This window comes from Felis catus, chromosome B4 (genome assembly GCF_018350175.1).
Source record: "Felis catus isolate Fca126 chromosome B4, F.catus_Fca126_mat1.0, whole genome shotgun sequence".
Classification (NCBI taxonomy): Eukaryota; Metazoa; Chordata; class Mammalia; order Carnivora; family Felidae; genus Felis; species Felis catus.
The window spans coordinates 50,323,365-50,345,000 of record NC_058374.1 but is presented as its reverse complement, the minus strand read 5'-3'; the positions used below and the strand labels follow the sequence as shown (position 1 = coordinate 50,345,000).

The window sequence follows — 21,636 nt, the reverse complement described above, 5'->3', positions numbered from 1 at the left end:
TCCAGTTCTAGTAGCCGTTTGACTCTCTTGCCTTATTTTAATTTCCATAACCGGTGGCTTCCGAAATGGCTTTGGAAGACAGTTTGCTTTAAATGTGGGCACCTATTCCAAAATGCCCTCGTTGTTTTAGGAATCCGATCCTTCTCCTCCAGGGCTCTTTCGCAGGACTTCTTTTGGACGGGTCCAGAAGGTAGGGTCTTCCCCAGCCGACTCCTGCAGAGGTCACTTTTTGTGCGCGGGTCGTCCCCAGCGTTTGTGAGTAGCATATGCATGTGGCTGTGCTGACTGCACTCGCAGGCTTGTAAATTTTCACCCTGGGAAATTAGCAACAAAGCCCGATCTGTCTCGTGGCTGCTTTGCACTTTCCGAGGGCGGCTGTACTTGACTGAGCTGCAGAACAGGCACACGAGAGCGAGAGCGAGAGCGAGCGAGCGAGCGAGGGAGGGAGAGAAGGAAAGGAGAGAAGAGGGGAGGGGTGGGGGCGAGAGGTAAATAGTCTTAAATCGGAAGGGAGCTGCTTCTCTGTGGTCTTGACAAGCGCTGCCTGGGCTCCGCCGGCTCAGTAATAACTGAGTGACCTTTTCTTCGGCTGTATTATGTCTGGCTGGGAAGGGATTGCATTTTGCAGCTGAGAGCCGGGGCTTCCTCCAGCTCGGCTCCTCGCGTGCTGCTGGGGTAAGTTGTCTTGAGCCAGGACGGAGAGAGACAGCCTCGGACTGCAGTTGCCTAAAAGGAGGACACCTGTGGCTCACATGCGGTCAACACCATTACTTGGCGGATCCTTGAGGACCTCATTATTTTAAACTTAAAAAATAGAGACTCCCTCCCCCCTCCTTTTTTTTTTTTTTCAAACAATGCTTCTTTTTGACCTTTCCCAAGGAGAAGCACTACAAAGCAGCCACTGTGCTTTCTGAACGGCCTCCCCCTGTATCGCTTAATTGAGAAGGTAAGTGCAGCAACTGTGTATACACGCGTCGGCTTATTTGTGGTGTGTGTGTCTGCGGGTGCGCGCGTGCGTGTGCGGATGTGGGTATTTTTTTTTTTTTCTTCCCCAGCCTCTCCTAATGAGGCATAAACTGGGGCTGCAGCCCAGCTCCGCACTGCAACTTTCGCTCGGGCTGCAGCTCTGCTGAGACGGTTTTGTTTAAATCATGTGAGGCTTCATTATTTTTATGATGAGACATGAAATAGATGCAGGCGGAAGATGTGGAGGGAAGGAGGGGAGAGCGGCTGCGGCGCGGAATGTCTCAAGTACGACTCGAGTGGATAATAGTCAAAGTTCAGGATGAGCCGCAGCATTCCCACACCCCTTACTCCCGGGAAGAGAGGGGCAGGGAGAGTTTGGAATCGGGAGAGGTTCGCTCCGGCCTGGCCCTGGGGAAGAGAATTCCGTGCTAGGTGGGCTCCAGACCCCCTGCTGCGTACTTGCTGGGATTCACAGCCCCCTCCCCCCCGAGAGTTGAAATCACAGTCTTGCGGTTCTTGGGGACACTTCTGCCTCTCCCCACTTTTCCGTAATAAGAAAAGGTGGTTCCGGCGAGATGGAAAAGTGACTGTTTGCAGGGGGGCTGGGGGTGGGGGGCGCGGTGGGGAGAAGTGGCCACGAGAGACAGGTTCCCTGGAACGAGGTGCCCATGTCCTAACAGGAGGAGATTCAAACTGATGCAGCACATTTTTACGGGGGCTACCCAGATTGCTGTTATGAAATACAAGTCAGATTTATGATCTTTTTCATATTGAACATGATATGCTATGCTAACGCTGCATGTGACAGTTTAATCAAATCCATTTGTTACCACGAAGCTAAAAGGGGCCGCTGGGATTTTAGGATTACGGGCAGAGTTAGGGAAGCATGTGGCTTTGTCATTCGCCATCATTTTGCACACCGCCACACTGCGAGGGGCTCTGTGTGTGCGCTCTGTCTCGTCTGGCCGCCCTCATCCCTTCCCCCACCCCCTGCCGCCACTCCGACCCGCTCCCAAAGTGGCTTCACAATAGTCGGTCCTCGGCGGTGTAGGCTGCGCACCAGGTCCACACTTGAGCTAAATCCAGGAGACCCCCTTCCACTTCTACCTTGGGCTCTGTGCTCAATGCGAAGCTGCTGCAACTCAGGCACGCCTAAGTCAACTCATGCAGAAAAAGGAGAAAAGTTTTGGTAAGGTTACAATCTATCATAGATGCACTTTGCCGGCGCTCGGCACTCTTGACTGCTCAAAAGCTTTCCTGCTCTTCCGCTGCTTTTGTGTCTTTTTTTTTTTTTTTTTTTAAGATCCGAAATATTATTGTTGTAACTGCTTTGGAAGACTGCTGCTTAAACCAATTAATCTTGCTAGGTGCAACAAATACTGCTACATTCTTTGCAAATCATCCCTGTGTGGCTGCGAAGACACAACCACAAAAGGCTAGAGCATAAACTCCATAAGGGATTCTTTGTTAGAGTGCATGTATGTTTCTTATTTTTTTATTATTATTTTATTATTATTATTTTTTTTTTTGCATGTGAGCTGCATCAAAATTGAACTCAGTCTTGCAAATCTCTTGTTGGCCTTTGCCAAGCACCAGCACTTTGCTGCCATGGTAACTGTAATTAAACTGATAAGAGTGGAAAAATGTCAGTATCTCTGAGCCTTGCAGCTGCATTGGAGAAAAAGGGAATCAAATTGGTTCCCAGCTCCATTGCTCCAAAAGGGGAGGGGGTGGTGAAAGGATGGGGAGGGGGTTGGGAGTTGAAGGGGCAGAACAGAGTTAAGCAGCTCCAGTGCCTGAGATCTGGGGACATCTATTTGCATTGTTGTCCCTTAGGGGGCTGCAGCCTGTAGGGATGCTCTGGGCCAGTGAACAGAGAGAAACAAGCTTTTAGGCCCAATCCAGTTCTCCAATCGGGTCTGGGGGCTGGGGAGAGGATGAAGATGGGCAGGAGGAGAGAAAATCTTTTGTTTGGTACCTCTTGGCAATCGAATGGCCATGTTGGCCAAATTCTTTTAATCTGTGTCACTGCTCCCAGCTGCGGAACCTGCATTCCCATTTTAGCATCTTCCTGAGGCACCTCATCTCTGCCAACCCCCTTTATGTATTCCCCCTTCCTGTTCCTTCTCCCAAATTGTTCTCTGTGAATCTTCCGACAGGGACAAAATGTTTTCCGTTCACTATGTGTAGTTAGTCCAAAAATATAAAAGACTGTGTCTAAGTGCTGCAAATCTTTGATTATGATGATTTTTTTTAAGCCCCTGTGTGTTGTGGAGTTGTGGTTACTTTGTTGTGTTAACTACTGAAGCTGAGACCGCGCGGATGAATGGCACAGAACAAGGGAACATAATGGAGGCAATCAACCGTTAGGCCGCCTCACAATGCAATCCAGGCAATTAAAAGCTCACCAGAGTTTAAATGAAATGGTTCTACTTATTTCTGCACACCACACTGCACAGGCTATTATTTATGTCTTTTTTTTAATTATGATTTCCCTTAAACTGTCAAATAACTCAGAATGGCAGGGTCTCAGAGGCAATAAGAATTTCCCTCAGAACAATTTACATGCCAATCTAAAACTAGTTATGAGTCCTGATGTGCTATGAGCAACTTGTGAAATGTTTCTCCGCTTCCGAACGCATAACTCTACCCAGTCGTGTTCTTCTGGATGGTGAGGGGCACGGTGGGGAAGGGGGCTGCTGATGCTTTGTGCCTTTTAGGTACATGGCAACGTGGTGACTACTAAATAGTTCTTTTTCTACAACTGTTAACTTGAAGAGTATTGAAAAGATTTCCTTTTCAAGAGAAAGGTGATGATGTTCTCTAAAAGAAGGTACCAGGATGGAGGGTAAAATATCAAACTCCTTCAAGCCCAAGGCCAAACAGAATGTAAGAGTTTCAAATATTAATTGGCCTCTGAGTGCTAAATTAAAATGTCAACACAACAAAAACATTTTGTGAAGACAAGCAGGGTAGTGTTACTTGTGCCAAATGTTGGTATTCCCTGTCCTGGTTACAAAGCATTTTGAATAAAGATAGCCGTCCTTCTTCACTTGATGGTAGGAACTCAACTGAGGGAAATATAGCTTAGCTACAACTAAAAGGGATTTAAAATTTTTCTTTCTAGCTTTGTGATGTAAAATAATAATAATAATAATAGCCTTATAAGTTGGTGAATTCGAATAGCCAGCCATCTCTCGATGTTTTCAGTAATGAAATACAGAATGTCATTTAGTAAATCCAAATTTCCCCCCTCCCCCCAGGTATATGGTTAAGAGGCACTTGGATATGTTCTGTACCGTAATTAATGGGATTTATTCCTTGTGGAACCTTGCTAGAAGACGGTAACTAGTTCTGATCAAAGAAACTTCATTTGTTAGAAGTTCTAGAGAGTGAGATTTAGCAGAGCTATCAAGGGTTATGATTAATCTACACTAGACCCTTAGCTCCTTCAAAGAAAGGGAATAGAAAGCAGGCTATAGGAATACCACCTGCTCTTCTGTACAAATCCAGCTGCTAGTCTGCAGCTTTGACTACCACACTGTGCAGATCATGCAGCAAGAACATCCACCCTTTCTTCCCTGCCAGTCCCTAGTCCATCACTCTACCAGAGAACTTATTTGGTAATGGAAGTTCAACATCAAAACAATATTATGTGCAATCCATGCATTATTTGTACCTAGAAAAGTTATTCAGCTCTGAGGGTACAGTGCCTTGATGTCTGTTATCAATGTGATTAAAAATGAAAAAAGAGTGTGAAGGTAATGGAGGTGAAGCCTTCATAAGGAGGCTTCAGAGGAAACTGAAGAAGGTTTAGCTACTTTGGAGTAGGGAAATACTCCAAGATTATGGCTTGGCATTTCTTTTCTTGGAACTGTTTCAAGTGCATCTACATTTGGCGTTTTGTAGAGTTTGAAACTTTATGTACAGGAGAGGAAGCATACTATAGTAGTGGGATCTCTGGACTGTTAGAAGACCACCAAGTCTAGTGCTTAACCTGTCATTCAGCATCGAGCGAGTCCTTAAACTCTCTTAGGCCTCCGTATCACAATTTGTAAAATGAGGGAGTTAGGAATCGATGATGTCTCGAGTATTTGGTAGTACTTAGAATGAGTTATTGGATAAATATGAAGCTCTGAATAGTTGGTCCAGCTTTTTTTTTTTTTTTAAACTGGGTATTTGACACTTAGGAAAGAAGAAACTCAAAGGGGAATAGCCTTTCACTGAAAACATTTCAGTCAAGTTGTAAAAACCACAGAACCCAGCTGGACTCCTTATTTATGATGGAGATGTATCTCTAAAGTATATAAATTTTATATATATGTCTGGTGCCCTATCTATAACATAATATATTTATGTATATATGTTTGTGTAATTTATATGTATTTAGATTTTTCCTTCTGTTGTTTTTTCTTTCCCCTATGAAATTAATAAGTGTGTGTTTATGGTAATAAACCAATCCTGTACTTTCATTTTATATGAAAGCATACAGTATGCAGTCAGGTAATCTGCCATTTATAGAGGCTCTGACTCATGTTTGTGAGTATAGATTCATTTGTAAAATTGTAACATAAGGAACAATTTCAAACAGCAAGAACACAGAAGGAGGTATTTGGATGCAAACACACAGTGTAGAATTGGGGAGCTTTCTGGGTGACTGTACTCTATGTTTAACTATAAACAGCCCCACTGCTAAGTCAGGTTAGTGTCTTCCCATTAGGGTACACTGTCCTTCCACCATCAAGCACAAATCAAGTGAATTTCTAACCAATAAAGAAAAACTCATTTTTGACTCTTATAGACGGTGCATGGACTAGTTTGTTCAATAGCTTCCTTTGAGATTATTACTCACGTTTTCTTCCCAATGGAACTGCACTATGCAGAGAATGGGGACACTCTAAAATTATTTAATGTTACTTAACTTTGTGTATATGATATCAACATCATGTCAATTGTCAATGTATACTATGTACAACACGAATGCATTATCCCACCCCCACCCCCACCCCCACTGTCCAGGTGCAACTTTATAAATGATTTAATAAGGACTTTATAATGTTTGAGGCTTTTGTTTCCAAATTTTAGTTTGATTTCAGGATAGCCCCAAAAGGGAAAGTCTAACGCTCCTTGAGAAAAGCAATATTAAATATTAAACTTGTTGGAGGTCTTTTGACATCTTTTGATTCTTTCCTGCAGTCCCAGCTCTCTTTTTTGTTTTTGTCTTCCTTTAGGTATACAAATGCTCTCAGTCCAGCCAGACACCAAGCCGAAAGGTTGTGCTGGCTGCAACCGAAAGATCAAGGACCGGTATCTTCTAAAGGCACTGGACAAATACTGGCATGAAGATTGCCTGAAGTGTGCCTGCTGTGACTGTCGTTTGGGAGAGGTGGGCTCCACCCTGTACACTAAAGCTAATCTTATCCTTTGTCGCAGAGACTATCTGAGGTAGGAATTACCCTTGCACACCAGTGATGACTGGATTCCTTTTAAAATACTTTTGTAAGTGTATTTTTTGGTTTCATTTCCTTACTACCAGCTTCTATTCCTGAAAGACATTGACCTGTCAGCCTTCAAAATGTTGCCAGGTGCCTATTATGCAAATTCTTACTCGAGTAATGGCCAGTAAAACATGATATCGAAAGTGATTCCATTTGGCCTGCCTGGATGCTCATAGTTAGAGATTGGTTATTCCACCGCCCGTATTAAAAGCACCAGTTCATGGCAAGGATGTGGTTGGTAGAAATCAGCATATAAGTGTTTCATTAAACCATACCGACAAGATAGGCTGAGCTTGACACAGAATTGTTCAGCAATCTTCCTGTGTCTCGTTTGTCAGAGAAAGTTCAGTTTGAAATTATTAACTGGTATTTATTAGCATATTTATTATACAGTTTTGACAACTTTCCCCAAGTGTGAATCTGTGTCCCCACCCTCAGTGGCATTCCAAGTGGTCATCACAAAGATATCACGGAGCATTAGCAGCTTCAGACTTGCCAGTAGCATTATGGAAACTAACACAGTAAAGATCTCCATCATTATGGGGAAATGAAAGCCACTCTAAACATCTGATCAGTTTGAGGACAATGCATATATTCTTGCTTAAAAAACCATGAAGCCCTCTATACTTGTTTCCCAGCATTTAGCACTCAATGCGTGAACTTGTATTTAAGAAAAATTATTTTGCTTTTCAGGGAACTTTGTGACTTGATTCAGCTGCAAATTACATATATTAATAAAGTAGGAGCTATCAAATTAGAGAAATGATATATGGCATCATTCGGGTTTTCATATTTGATACGATTAATCATTTTTCTAGTCTGACATTAAGCGATTTATTTTGAATTTTCTCCCTTTATGACACAAAATTTATCAATCAGCCGTAACTCCTTAACCATCTTGGTCATTTTGGGGAAGTGTTTTCTAGGGAATTCGGTGCTTCTCAGTATATAATTCAGTTATTTTTAGTCTGATTTAATCTTTATATATAAAAATGTATCATTTGATCAGTGATAGTTTAAAAGGGTGAATCCAACACTATTTATCAGATTCTACCCCCTGCCCCCCCAACCTTAGGATTGCCTCAGCTGACAGCCTCCTGGCTAATTATGACCACTTGTTACTATCCCTCTGTGTTCCAAGGGCATAAAATACATGCAAGGTGCCAACAATAAGAAGTGACTCCATAGCCAGGATTTCCCTTATTGTGGTGGCACAACTAATCAGAATTAACTTATTCCATGAATTCTCTTAGAACTTCAGTCTTTGAACTTCTTCTTTGAAATAATTTTTTTTTTTCCTGTGCTCATTGTGAATTAGAGCCTCATTTCCACATAAAGCATTCGCATTTTACTTTCAGTGATTTAACAATGCTTCCTAGTTTTGCCTTATCTTTACTAACCAATGGTCATGGCTTTTTGACTCTTTTTTTTTTACTTTTACATTTGTTTGCAACTGCAGTGTCTCAAGTGGATTTATGTAACAACAGTTCCAAAACAAGGAGCTTATATAAGTCTGCGCAAAGTTAAGGTGTTCTAGTAAGCAATAAGGATAAAAATTAAGTGAGATTTGCAGAACGTATGTTGAAATAGCCGGATTTTAAAAACTTAAAATTTGCCAATGTAATACCTGTATCGTCAGTTAAACTGTTTTACAGTTGTTGATATAATAGCAAGCAGAGAAGGAAACTTAGATTGTGTTATTCTTATGGTAATAAAAATACAATGTTTAACTGCCGTTTGATAGTCTCAAGTAAGTGTTTTGTTTAAAATAGTTTTCATATCAAAAGTGCTTACCCTTCTCTAAGATAGATAGATGTTGCTGTTTGTGACATTACTTAGTTGACTTCTGGTAGACTCAAACTTTTCATGTTTGGTAACTTGTTAAAAAAATCATACTCTTTCAAATAAAAACCTTGGTCCTGGTTGCCAATATATTCATTTCTCAGAGTATAATGTCCTCTTAAGTTGGTCATTACCACATTAATAGCCAGTTGTTATGTTAACAGCCTAAGGATTGTTAACATTTCAAACTAAGTTGTTAACTGCAAGCTTATTCCTTATTTAAACTGAAGGTTTGTTGTATATAATGTGACTTCTTTGGCAAGAATTCATCAATACTTAAAACTTGCAGAAGCAAAATGGGGAGTTGGTATATGTGTAAAACTGTGTTATGTGTTATAGATTATGCCGCAGATGTGGTATATAGTTTTATGTAAGAAGTATGTATCTCCATGACATCGTGTCCATGTTCAGCAGCATATGTCTCTTACTAGAAATTTAAAATAGTCTAATTCTATATGTCACATAGACAAATACAATTAGGCAAACTTTATTTACAAATTAATTTCTTTGAATGGTGTAGTCATTCAAAAATGTTTATTGGATGCCTGCTGTGTGAGAGGCATAATTCTAGGTAATAGATGAAATTAACTAAGAAAAAATAAGGTGTACCTAAAATTGTTACTATCTATTTATTAATTACACAAAACCTGTTAAATGATCAGGGAGCAAGTAGTATTCTGTGGCTGTCTTCTCGAGTTTTGAAAACAATTTTTCTCATTTCCCTTAGTTCACATTTACTTTTGTATTTTGCACAAAGCTTAACCATTTAAATCCTATTCAAAAGTGGTTAGGTTCGGTTTTTTGTTTTTGTTTTGTTTTGTTTTGTTTTTGGTGTTTGGATATTATGTGATTTCTTTGAGGCACCAAACAAGCCATAAATAACTTACAGGTTTGTATTTCTCTCTCTAAATCAGTAGGTATCTAAGTAAGAATATGGAAAATGGTAAAGAAGAAAATAATTTTGTCTGTACTGGTAAATTATTGATTGTAGGTATTATCTTGAGTCAGATAACTTTTTCATTTCTAGAGAACAGTGAAATATTTTTTTCCAGTTGTATTTAACTTCCTAATTAACTTCTTCCAAAAAAGAAAACAAACAAAAAAATCAAACACTTGTCATGCTGAACAATGAATCTTGAAGTTATAACATTTTATTTGCATTACTTTGGTTTTTTTTTTAAGTTCTTTGAATAATAAATACAAGAATTTAAATCATAAGATACTTTCTTAGAGTTATAGGAACTATTATTGTGGTAAATACAATTTCTCTCAGATTTTTCTCTCCTTTGTGGCACAATTAGATTTAAGAAAAAGAAATATGATCTCACCATTTATATACTGAGTTTCAGAACTCCACAATTCATTTTCCATAACGGGGCTGGTATAATGTCTTTTATTTCTCTGTAGAATATACAATGTACATATCTGATGAGAGAGAATTTGCCAGTTTGTAGGATTGTTCTCTGCCTTTGGAAACTCATTAGATAAAGGAACAGAAGGATTGACTTTTTAAAACTTCCTCTATTAACATGAGTTCTGACTTAAACTATGAAGTCAATCTGCCCATCAATATTTATACGCCAAGACCTAGAAATCTAGATGTTAAAAAATGTATCCAACACATTCATAACTTTTTCATTTTTAAAATTAAATGTATGACAGATTAGATGGAGGAGCATCTTTATACCTTGAACTAGATAGAGCTCATAACCAACAGAATACCCAAAGTAGATTAATAATTCTTGTATAAAAACAGAAAAATTTTAGTAATGATGTTTATGGGACTCTTGTCACTGCTAAGCTGTCCATCACCCTTGTCTCATTTTGGAAAATATGAAAGAAAGTAGTGAACGTGTAATCAGAGTTTTAGAATTAAAATCTTGTGGCAAGTGTTACAAAGTCAGAACGAGGAGAAATAACAAACTACTTTACTTTTCAACTTGGAGGAAGTAAAGAATATCAGAATTTACCTCTCAAGACTTTGGGAAATTTTTGCTTGTTTTTTTTTGTTGTTGTTGTTGTTGTTGTTGTTAAGTCTAAAACTTCTTACTTGTATATTTTAAGCATCAAGTCCCTGTAGGCTGCATCTTGTATGTCTGAATGGTGTCTTACCAGAGAATGTATTCAAAGCTGTTTGCTGTGATGCTATGCCATGGAAGCTGCTTATAGCTCTTCCTATATGAGAAGCTGAAAATGCCTTCTGTAAAATTTAATGTAATTTGCTATTTTTATATCTGGGAATAATGTGTTTAAAATGAAACTGCTGGGAGAGAATGATGCTTCATGTCCCACTATAGCTGCCAATTAACAAAAAGCATTTGAAGGTGTTATGCTGACTATAATTTTACATCCTTTAATAGAATAATAGAACGACTTGCAAATAGAAATTTAAACTTAAATGCCAAATGCCACATAGAGTATTAATCTGGCTATAACTTTATTTCAGAGTAATCAAATCCTGTGCCCTAAATTTTTATATAAAGTTTAATTTATATTTGTGCGTACATAATTACAACCTTAAAAGTAAACACGAACGTGTTAATATAATTTTACATGACAGTTCATTGCATAGATTTTTTTTAATGTTGAATAAGGTGTTTATTCTTTTTTTCCCCCCTTCATTTTCTTCTTTTTAATATTAGGCAGTTGAAAATATCTTCCCCAGAAATCAGTGCATTATTATTATTTGAAAAATCACTTTTTATTGTTTTAAATTCTGAAAATTTAAGCTTTTATGAGGAATGAAACTCCTCCCAAATGAACTTTTTTCCTACAAGCTTCGTTTCAGTTTTTTGACACTTCATTATTATCGTAATTTTTATGATATTTAAATGTCTCACATAATCTTAATATGATGAAATATTGTAGCATATGAGTCTATTAGACCCCATGCCCTGTTAAAAAATATTGTTTTATTTCTTGTAAATGATCTTACCTTATTTACAACTTTATAAGAAGTTGTAATTTATAAGAAGTTGTATTATTGAATTTTATTTTATTTCAAACATTTTACACTCTATACCATTCAAGGACCAGTACAAATCAGGAGTGATAATTTTATTTGCTACAATATTTTGAGAGAGAGCCCCTCATTTTTGGAAAAATTGGTGGATTTTCTGAGCAACAACTCTGTAGCAATCTCTGTTCAAAATATTTCACCTACATATAGAATTTGTCGTTTGTAAATTTATCTACGACATCTTTCTGTCCTTGCCCTGTAATGCATCCATTTTCAGTGGGGTATTTAACATAATTAATTATTTTAGTGTTGTGACTTTTGTTTTGTCTTGTTTTATATACAACATATTTTCACTGAAAATACCTCCCTCAAGATACCTCCCTCAAGAATATTGAAAATTTGAAAATACTTCACGCTGTTTTTATATTTTTATTGGTTTTTTTTTTTTTTTTGATCTTTTTATAAAGCATGGAATACTTCAGTCAGGATAGTTCTTACCCATAAGATGGATAAGTTAGGCATACCTGACTTAGCAGAAAAATATTCTGTTTCTACAAGTATATTTAGGATTAAATGCATCTGGAAGAACTACATTTGAGAATTGCTAAAATTGCTTATTTTGCACTTTATAAATACACAGAACTCTGGGAAAGAACCTCTATTTTTGGTTGCTCTTAGTGTATATCAAAGTAAGCCAGCATTTCATTTATAAACTCACCATTAACTTCCATTAAGTGACTAATAATAAATGTTAATGTTGTGTTTTGACTGCATACACATAATTTATTAAGGAATCTCATTTGAAAAATATGCTGAAAGTAGTAATTTGGTAAATGGTTTTGATGCCTATATGCACTGCAGAAATGTATTATGTAGTTCAGTTTTTTGCCTCACAGAAAAATTATATAACCTAAAAGAATTGCACGAACCTCAAGCAGCCATTATACTTTCCTTCATTACACTGTGAAGCATTGAAATCTTATTTTTGCATATGGTTTGGAAACATTTTCTGGTTCTTAGGAGAATTTCTTCTATTATTCAAAAGTTTTATGCTGGCACCTCATCCTGTCTTCAAAAAAAAATTAGCCAACGTTTCTCACCTTAATCCATATAATAATCGTTAAGGTAGGACAAGATGTTGAAAACAAGGAAAGTAAAAATAAAAACAGCTGTATTCTTTCTATTCAGTTGGCCAGCTATTTTTTAAATGACATTTGCATTAACTGTGTTTCTTCAAAAAGGCATTTTTCTTTCATTTTAATTTTTTATTGGCTTATATAAGCGATTACTCCTACCGATACATGGAATTACCCCTTGCGAAGCATTAAAGGGGTGTGGATATGTATACGCATGCCACGCATACAGATGGTAGAATCTATATGGCCTTAGAACGAGCATCGGCCTTAGAATGAGCATTAACTTTTCACAATCAACTTTCACCAGATCACCATAGTTTGACAGGCATTAAAATTTGTAAAATTAGATACTCGATGCCAGCTAATTTCTTAGTATTTGTAACTATAACACTGACTTATTCTTACAGGGTGTTCACCATTCTAAAAAGAAAGACAAGTTTTAGGATACTATAGAATGCCTAAGTATATTCCCTTGTGATTTTTATCACCCAATTCTGTTTTTCTCAGCACCGATGGAGTTTGACACTGTTCTGTGTCTGTTTCCACCATCATACCATATTTTTTTAATGATTAACTATATATTTCCCTTCTCAAGGCATTTAGAAGAAATTTATTTTGAAGCAGAGGCTTACGTTGTCAAGCAAAAAGTGTGGCATTTAGATTTTTATTGTTGACTTTAAAGCAATTTCTTTTGCCTATTAAGACTTTTTGCCCCTTATTATTGATATTAATGGATAACTTTCCTCTAAAGGATTTAGGACGTAAACTTACCCTTTTATTATATTCATCAAGCATATTTACTGTATTCGCAACCTGCCCACATCAGTCATTTGTGCATTCACCTGTTCCTTTTTGCTTTCTCCCTATATTACTGAAACATCTTGATAGACCTTTTTCTTCTCAATAAGATTTTTGTAGTTATGTAAAGATTCCAAGTCTTTTGCTGAATTTTGTTTTCTTTCATAGTGCTAGTTTTTGTGATGCAAAAGTCTCTAGCTGTGGACTTTACTAGTTTAAAACAAAATCACACTTGAGATAAATAATCAGCTTGGAATAGTCAGATCCCTGATTTGAAGTTGGAAAATTAACATTAAGCTGCGTGTATTAAGTTAGACTCTAACCAGCATGTGTTGTTATGATTCAATTTAATATTAAAAACTCTCCAACTGGGCTACAGGGAAAATAAAAGACTCTTAGGAATTCAAAGATTATTTGCAGAGGAGTACAACAAAGCCATATTTAAGTAAAATTGTTATTACTAATGCAGTAAAGCATCATCTACATTAAATCCATCCTACTAATAAAAACAGAAAATCAGTTTTAATAAACATAAATATCAAATATGACAAGGACTAGTAAAGGGGAAAGGAACTTCATAAAATGTGCTAACATTGTATAGTAATCTAAATACCACTGAGAAAAAATAAATTCCCAACTCGTTTATGATGTGGGATCCCAACAGCCAACTTCATGAGGAAAAAGAAAATTTTAGACTTGCTAGTTTATTCTCATTTCCTAAAACTTTTAGAACAATGCCATGTTTTTATTATAACAGTTCTAACAGATGTGCATACTGGTTTTGAAATTATTTTGTTCTCTTGTTGTTACAACATTTCAAAATATCTTAGGTAATATCCCTTGATAGATGGCTCACATTTTCCCCAAATAAGCAGGCTCAGGGCTGTTACACTTTCAACTACCTATGGCATTAAGCATGATGCTTCTTTTGTATTGATGAACTACTCAATGAAAACGTATTCTGATGAATAGCTTTATATTAGACTGGGTGAGATCAGTGATTAGTTGCCTGTTTGTTTGGATAAATGGGGGAGGGATCAGAGACATGGAAATAGCAGTCTTAACTTTTAACAAAAAATATGAGTATCAGTTTTAGTGGGCAGGTTTATTTGTATTTTCAGGTAAGAAGTCCAGCTATACTGTGAACATAGTTTTAAAGCCTGTAAGTATTGCATGTGAATATCCATGGAGAGATCATTTGTGCTTTGGGAGATATAGAGAAATCAGAAGTTATTCAATTGCGTTAAAACTTATGAACTAGTATTATTTTTGGGGGCTATTTATTAGAAAAAAAATTTGTAAAGTTTCTGAGCTATAAGAATCCTTCTTTCTACAGCACATCCTTGCTGAGTGGGTAGTTAATAGAGGTTATATTTATTATTACATGCTTTGCTATCTCTCTAACAGTTAAAAAATGAAACCATTTAGTTACTTAACAAATATTTGAGTGCTAACACTTCATTCCTATAAATAATGAATGTGGAATATTGTATTTCTAATTGATATTATGTAATATATAAACATAAAGTTATTAATATTTTACTATGTAAATAAAAAGGAATCAGAAATCAGGGAAGAACTTAAGGGCAAATTATTTTTCAAAATTTCTACAACTGGTATAATCATTATTTGTTGTTAAATAACTAAGTAAAACATATAGAGTTTTAGCCTGTCTGTTATTTCTTAAGGAGGCAATATAGAGAATGAGAAGAGGTATACTCAGAAGAGAATGGAAACACTTTTGAGAAAGAGAGGTTATAAATAATATGTAAAAAGTGGACTCTGTAAAAATCCTTTTGATAGCCAATGGTCCTATAATAGAAGCTGAGCTTTGACCTTTGAAGTTATATTTTGGATGCAGAGTAAGATGAGTTAACTTTGTAACTTCCATGCAACTTGCAATGTTTTCATCTCTTATCACAGATATCAGTACAGTTATCAGAGCTGCAGCTGACACTCCTTGTAAAATGCTTAGCATCATTGGTCCCCATTTTCTCATTCAACATTGTTCTCTATTATACTTTAGGTACTGAACAGAGCTGTAGAATACTGCACTGCATAAAACAGAACTACCGCCCCTCCTCTTAGAGTTTATATTCTAGTTAGGGGAAGCAGATAATTGACAGAATAAACATCGAGTACATTCAGAGATGATGAATACTACAGAAAAATGGAGCAGTATAAGAAGTTTGCAGAATTTGTATTGTGTGTGTTTGAGTATGAGAGAGAGGGAGGAGGAGGAGGAGGAGGAGGAGGAGGAGGAGGAGGAAGAGGGAGGCAAGGAGGGAGGAAGGAGGAAAGAATTTGAAAAATTAAATAGGCTAGACAGGGACAGCCTTGTTGAGATGGTGGCTTGAGCAAAGACCTAAAAAGGTGAAGGTGAAGGTGAAGGAGCTTGCCTTGGGATTGGAGAGGACGGACATTCCAAGCATAGGGATCAGCCCATACAGTGTCCTTGCAATGGAAGCTTTTTTGATTTTTTTTTTCAACGTTTATTTATTTTTGGGACAGAGAGCGACAGAGCATGAACGGGGGAGGGGCAGAGAGAGAGGGAGACACAGAATCGGAAACAGGCTCCAGGCTCTGAGCCATCAGCCCAGAGCCTGACACGGGGCTCGAACTCACGGACCGCGAGATCGTGACCTGGCTGAAGTCGGACGCTCAACTGACTGCGCCACCCAGGCGCCCCAATGGAAGCTTTTTTGATGTGTTTGAGGAACATCAAGGATGTTAGTATAGTTGGGATGAATAAAAGCAGAAGAGGCAAGGATTAGAAGCAACCATTATGTTGCCCTATGGTATTCCCTGTTGCTCTTACAACCAAGAATGCCCCTTTACTTTTCTAAATGTTCCTTAAGGAAGTGATATTACTCCTGTCTGAGAACTGCTAGGAAGCTTATTCAGATAGGCTGTTACAGGCTGAGTTCCATTTGGGATTACAGAACCCATCGGGACAACTTCTACATTGTAGTATTTCAAGGTAAAATACAAAGGGATGCCCATATTGATGAGCTAGGGCTGCTGACTCTGCATGTGAGTATAGCACCATGGCCCAAGATGTTAAGCTCTGTCCTAATCACAGCATAATTGATATTTTTTGAATCCTGGGGTAATAAAAATTGCAAAGATGGGGAGTTTTCAACAGCTCTCCAAAGGGTGATTTTTTTCATTATTTTTAAAGTCAAGCCAAGTCTTATTAAATTTTTTCTAGTATAAAATATTTAAAATAACATATTTACTGTAATTATCATAAATGTTTCCAAATTCAGCATTGAAAGAAAATGCATCAAAATCATATTGTTATTTAAAACAACTTATTTGGGGCTCCCTGGTGGCTCAGTCAGTTAAGCATGTGACTCTTGATTTTGGCTCAGGTCATGATCTCACAGTACATGGGATCCAGCCCTATGTTGGGCTCTGTGCTGACAGTGTGGAGCTTGCTTGGGATTCTCTCTCTCCCTCTCTCTCTCTGCCCCTCCCCTGCTCTCACATGCATGTGCTGTCTCCCTCTCTCTCTCTCTCTCTCAAAATAAATAAATAAAAACTTTAAAAAAATAAAACAACTTACTTAATTTAATTCTTGATGAGATGGGGCAAATGTTACCTAACCGCTCTGTTTATACTCCTGTTTCACATTTGTAAACTAACCCCAGTTCACTAATTGTAGTTTCACATCAAGAAGAGCTAAGGATTAATCTTCAAAACTAAAAGATTAATATGCATTTCTATTTGTGAGAGTGGGATTTGTATGTACAAACCGGCTTTGCTTTTAAAAATGAAAAAAAATAGCTTTAAACTTTAAATACAAATCGAAGTACTTCAGCCTGTATTTACATTTACAAAATGGGCTGGGATGCAGCCTGGGTATTGGCCTAGAAGCTGTGCTAATGTGCCTTGAATCTTACTTACAAAGAGGTACAGCATGAATGGGTGAGCTTTCAAAACAGTGGCCAAGCCATCTATGCTTCCTCACAAAATCTAAAATGTACTTTTCAGAAAGCGAGAGAAGGTGGTGGCCAAGTGGCTTTACAAGTTTTTTTTTTCTTTTTTCTTTTTTTGGTTTTAAACTTTGACATTTTTTTTAATATTTAGATTTAGATTTTTTTTACATTTAGATTCAAGTTAGTTGACAACATACAGTGTCATGTTGGTTTCAGGAGTAGAATTTAGTGATTCATCACATACCTACAATACCCAGGGCTCATCCCAACAAGTGTCCTCCTTAATGCCCATCACACACATTTAGCCCATCCCCCACCCACCTCCCCTCCACCAACCCTCAGTTCTCTACATTTAAGTCTCTTATGGTTTGTCTCCATGTCTGTTTGTATCTTATTTTTCCTTCCCTTCCCCCGATGTACATCTGTTTTGTTTCTTAAATTTCACATATGAGTGAAATCATATATTTGTCTTTCCTCTGATTGACTTATTTTGCTTTGCATAGTATGCTCTAGTCCCATCTGGCTTTACAGGTCTTAAGTCCTACCATCACCTTATAAATCCTTAGTGCTACTTTTTGTTACAATTTCTAGCAGCCCTCCTTTTTTTGCGGGGGGGGGGGGGCAGATGGGGCATCTGTAGTAACTGCCATCTTGTCCTGGTTGAGTTAAAGACCTGTTTTCCTAATCATTTTGTGATTCTCACCTACCAAAGTGCATCAATTTGAGCTTGATTTTAAGGAAAAGTTGCTTGATCTTGACCTAACAGTTTGCTTGGTATTTAAATAATGTTGTTAATAGTAGTTATTAAATTAACAATCCTTTGCAATAGAGATCACTTGCTTATTTGGCTCAAGTTCTTAAATGACTTGTGTTCTTGATTAATGGTAGATTTCTACACTGACTTGAGAAAAAGTTATAGATTTTAAGTTGAAAAAAATATTTTGTTTATTTTACTTGGAGGATTTATCTACTGGAGGATAAACAGAGACGTTCGTTTCAACACAACTCAGTTTTTTACAGTGATTCTAGTCACAAGCTTATCCTACATTCATTTTAACACAGACAGTGTATTTGAAATCATTTTACTGTGTATTTCTTATTTCTTATTGTTCTACCGCATTGGGTATTGCCCCTTCCTCACCAACTATCACTAATAGCAAATCAGTGACCTATTCCTAGTAGGATGCATTCATCTGCTGGTTTTTACCTTCTGTATCGCTTTATAAAAAGATAAAAGCCACACTAGTTCTTGTTAATTCCCTAAGCATCTCCCAAGCTAAGTGAGGCTAGATCTAATCCTTAGAGTTTTAGAGGCATGTCAAGTAGTATAATGGTGAGGAGTCCAGATTTGAAATCCACCCTGTTCCTGCTACATCCCAGCTGTATATTCCTAGGCAAGTTACTCAACCTCTCCAAGCCTCAGTTTATTCAGTTGTAACTAGGAGTAAGAGACCCATTCATAGAATTGTCAGGGACAATTGTCCCTGACATAGAATTGTCAGGTGTCAATGAAATACCATAGGGAAAGATCTGAACACACTGATGGATCCTCCAATGTGAGTTTCTGTTGTTATAAAGAAAAAAAGAATGGCACTGAGTTATGAAGATAAGATAGTTGGAAAATTAAACATAAGGAGAAGGTTAAAGAAATAGATTGAGATATGTTGTTTAAGGATGATTAATAATCAAGAATATGAAAAGTGACTACTATTATAAGATCTTTTACCAAGTTTTCGTTTACAAAGGAGATAGTTGAAGAAATACCTAAATCCCACATGTACCTGAAAGCCATATAGGAAAAAATATTCCATGGTGGATATTATTAGAATTTGTTAAATTAAGATTAACAAAGCCTTCTGAAATATCTTCTATGCCCACACTCCACATTTTAGCCTGTGAAAATTCTGTGGCCCTTGTAAAGCATTTTATTTAATATCTCATAGGGAAGAATTATATATAAAATTTCAGCTTGCTTTAAGTTTCCTTTGTAGTCTTTAAAAAAATTTTTTTTAATGTGTATTTATTTTTAGGAGGGGGGAGGGGCAGAGAGAGAAGGAGACAGAGGATCTGAAGTGGGCTCATGCTGACAGCAGAGAGTCTGATGCAGGGCTCAAACTCACAAACCAGGAGATCATGACCTGAGCTGAAGTCCCATGCTTAACCAACTGAGCCACCCAGGTTTCCTTCATAGTCTTGATTTTTGCATCTTTTTCCTCAGGTGGCAAGGACAATTGAATGCCAGTATCTTTTTTCTGATGTTCTTTTTCACAGTGTTCCCTAAACATTTTGATTATGTCCCTTTATTTCTAAAGAAGTTTAAGTATATACCTTTAATTTAAATATATATTTATAAATCTTAAATACTCCATTGCACATTTTTTAAAGTAGAAAAACTATTTTAAAGGGTAAGATATACATACAATAAATAGAAACTGAAATGCTGATCATTGTTTAAGCATCCCTGGGCTTTATGCACCCCCATTTTGGAGAGCACTGTTATTTCTTAAAAGCTTTTTAAGCTCCTTTGAAAGTTGTTTGGTAGTGATACTTCTGACTAAGTGGGGGGGGAGTCTGGATACGTGGGGAAAGAGTTGTAAAAGAAAGATGTAATAGTTGTTTGAAAGAGGAGGACTCTGTAAGCATGAGCTAATATGCCTTGCTTTGTTCTTTTAATATGAAATAAAGGTTTTCTTTCATGAGAAATGTGGCAAGGCAGTGGGCTCGTTCTAATGCTGTACTGTAGCCACCGGCAATATTAATACGAGGCTGGGTTCATCCCCTCTCCCCCCGCACTCCCCTATTCAGGACACAGTGAGATTTTAGACAGATAAATGCTAAGAGAACCCTGTGTACCAAAAGCAGTGTTTACTGCATGTAATACATATCATTGTTTGTCTCCTGTAGTGAAAAATACTTGTGTCGTGCTGTTAAAATGCACTCTTGACAGACCAGTGCTTGCTATTATAGGGTCCATTGCTTAAAAAAATGATACACTGACAGAAATACAATTTAAGAAAATTTAACACCAAGGGTAGTCAACCATGTAGGCTACTATTAAGGGGCCAAAACTCAAGGCCAGGGGTTTATTTAAAAAAGAGGCACAGTTTATTTGCTGGTAGTAGGCAAAGTTAAAAGAAAAAAAAATCGAACTTGAATTCCTTGCTCTCTAGTCTGTAGAAAATTAATGAAAGCAACAGTTCAATAAGATTTTATTGCAGAAATGTTTAAGTGAAACATTTTAAGAATGCTTTGGAATTTTTAAACAGTTACTTACCATTTAGAAAGCTGTAACACTATGATGCGTAACAAATTGTTAGCATTGGATCCTAGGCACACCCAGTGATTTTCTTAAAATGTGTAGTCAGAGCTGGTTAATCTGAATCACTGTGTTCATTTCATTTTTGTGTGTGCAGCTTATAAATATATTTGAGATTGACAGGTCAGCAGCACCCACAATTACAACTTAAAATGTATGCTCTTGTCTAGGTACTGTTATGGGCATAGTTTGGTGGTTAAATGCATTGGATTTGTAACAAGGCCTTTTGAGAAGGAAAATAAACAAATAAGAGATGTGATGAAATATGTTGAATTTCAGAAGAATGCAAAATGTTCTAGTGAATAAACTACTACTGAGTGATGATAAAGCATGTGTTTTTTAAGCTATCACATGGCTCTATTATTAGGGGAGAAAATTCCATGAATTTAGATGAGATGTATTATCTAATTTTACCATGTTAAAAAGAAATCTGCCATCCAGTAATATTTGATGCCAACTGTGTACAGATTACATGTTCCTTGGGGAGGAAGGTTACAAAAGTAATGCAATAAATAATCTGAGCTTCAAGGAGCTTAACTTGGGTATCAGAGAAATAGAAAAGCATTTTCCACTGCTATGGAGAATCAAAGATGTGTATCTTGCATTCTGTACCTTGATGGTATAGTCTTCGGGCCATGCCTAGGATTGGGCCTTGGGAGGCACTTGGGCTTTCCAAGAAAGGATGTCCAAAGATGAAATACAGTGTCTTTGCAGATCTCCTCCAGAATTCAGTTGGCCTGATTCTGAAATATTATACAACAGATTTTTTTTTTTCTGTGAACACGGAGGGTAATGACTGTTGTGAAATTTGTCCAAACACATTGTGCAGGGCCTCTGTGACTCAGCTGTTGGAGAAAACCCAGACATGCTTGCTGAGGAAGACTGGGATCCTTGGCTCTCTTTGCCACAGTCATGCAATGACTCTCTATCTGTGCGTGTGCTTTAGTTACGTTTCTTAAATTCCATAGGTAGACTTTCTTATATCATGCTACCTCCACACCCTGTGTTCTTACTAGAGGTTACAACTTGAAATGCTTCTTTAAAATTCTCATCTTAAATTATCTGAAGAAAATGGTACTTATGTTAGATTACCCGAAAAACTGGATGGTAAGCTCTTCCTTCCGATAGTCTTAAATATATCCTTTGGGTTATTCCAGAGAGCTATGCACTTGACCTTGAC

General features: G+C 37.3%; 1 protein-coding gene across 11 annotated transcripts in view; it reads left to right on the top strand.

Annotated features, from left to right (window-relative positions):
• The window catches only part of LMO3 (LIM domain only 3), a 391,565-nt gene that overhangs the window by 335,234 nt on the left and 34,695 nt on the right, over positions 1-21,636 (top strand). For 5 of the 11 annotated variants that reach the window (XM_045061446.1, XM_023256804.2, XM_045061447.1 and 2 more), the window contains one exon: positions 6,198-6,411. In XM_045061446.1, the coding sequence (XP_044917381.1) occupies positions 6,206-6,411 (206 nt within the window). In that variant the 5' untranslated portion in view covers positions 6,198-6,205. Of the gene's footprint in view, positions 1-51; positions 191-607; positions 947-1,630; positions 2,156-6,197; positions 6,412-21,636 lie in introns of those variants that run through there. The other 6 variants (XM_006933544.4, XM_019834587.3, XM_019834590.3 and 3 more) reach the window with 6 other exon arrangements.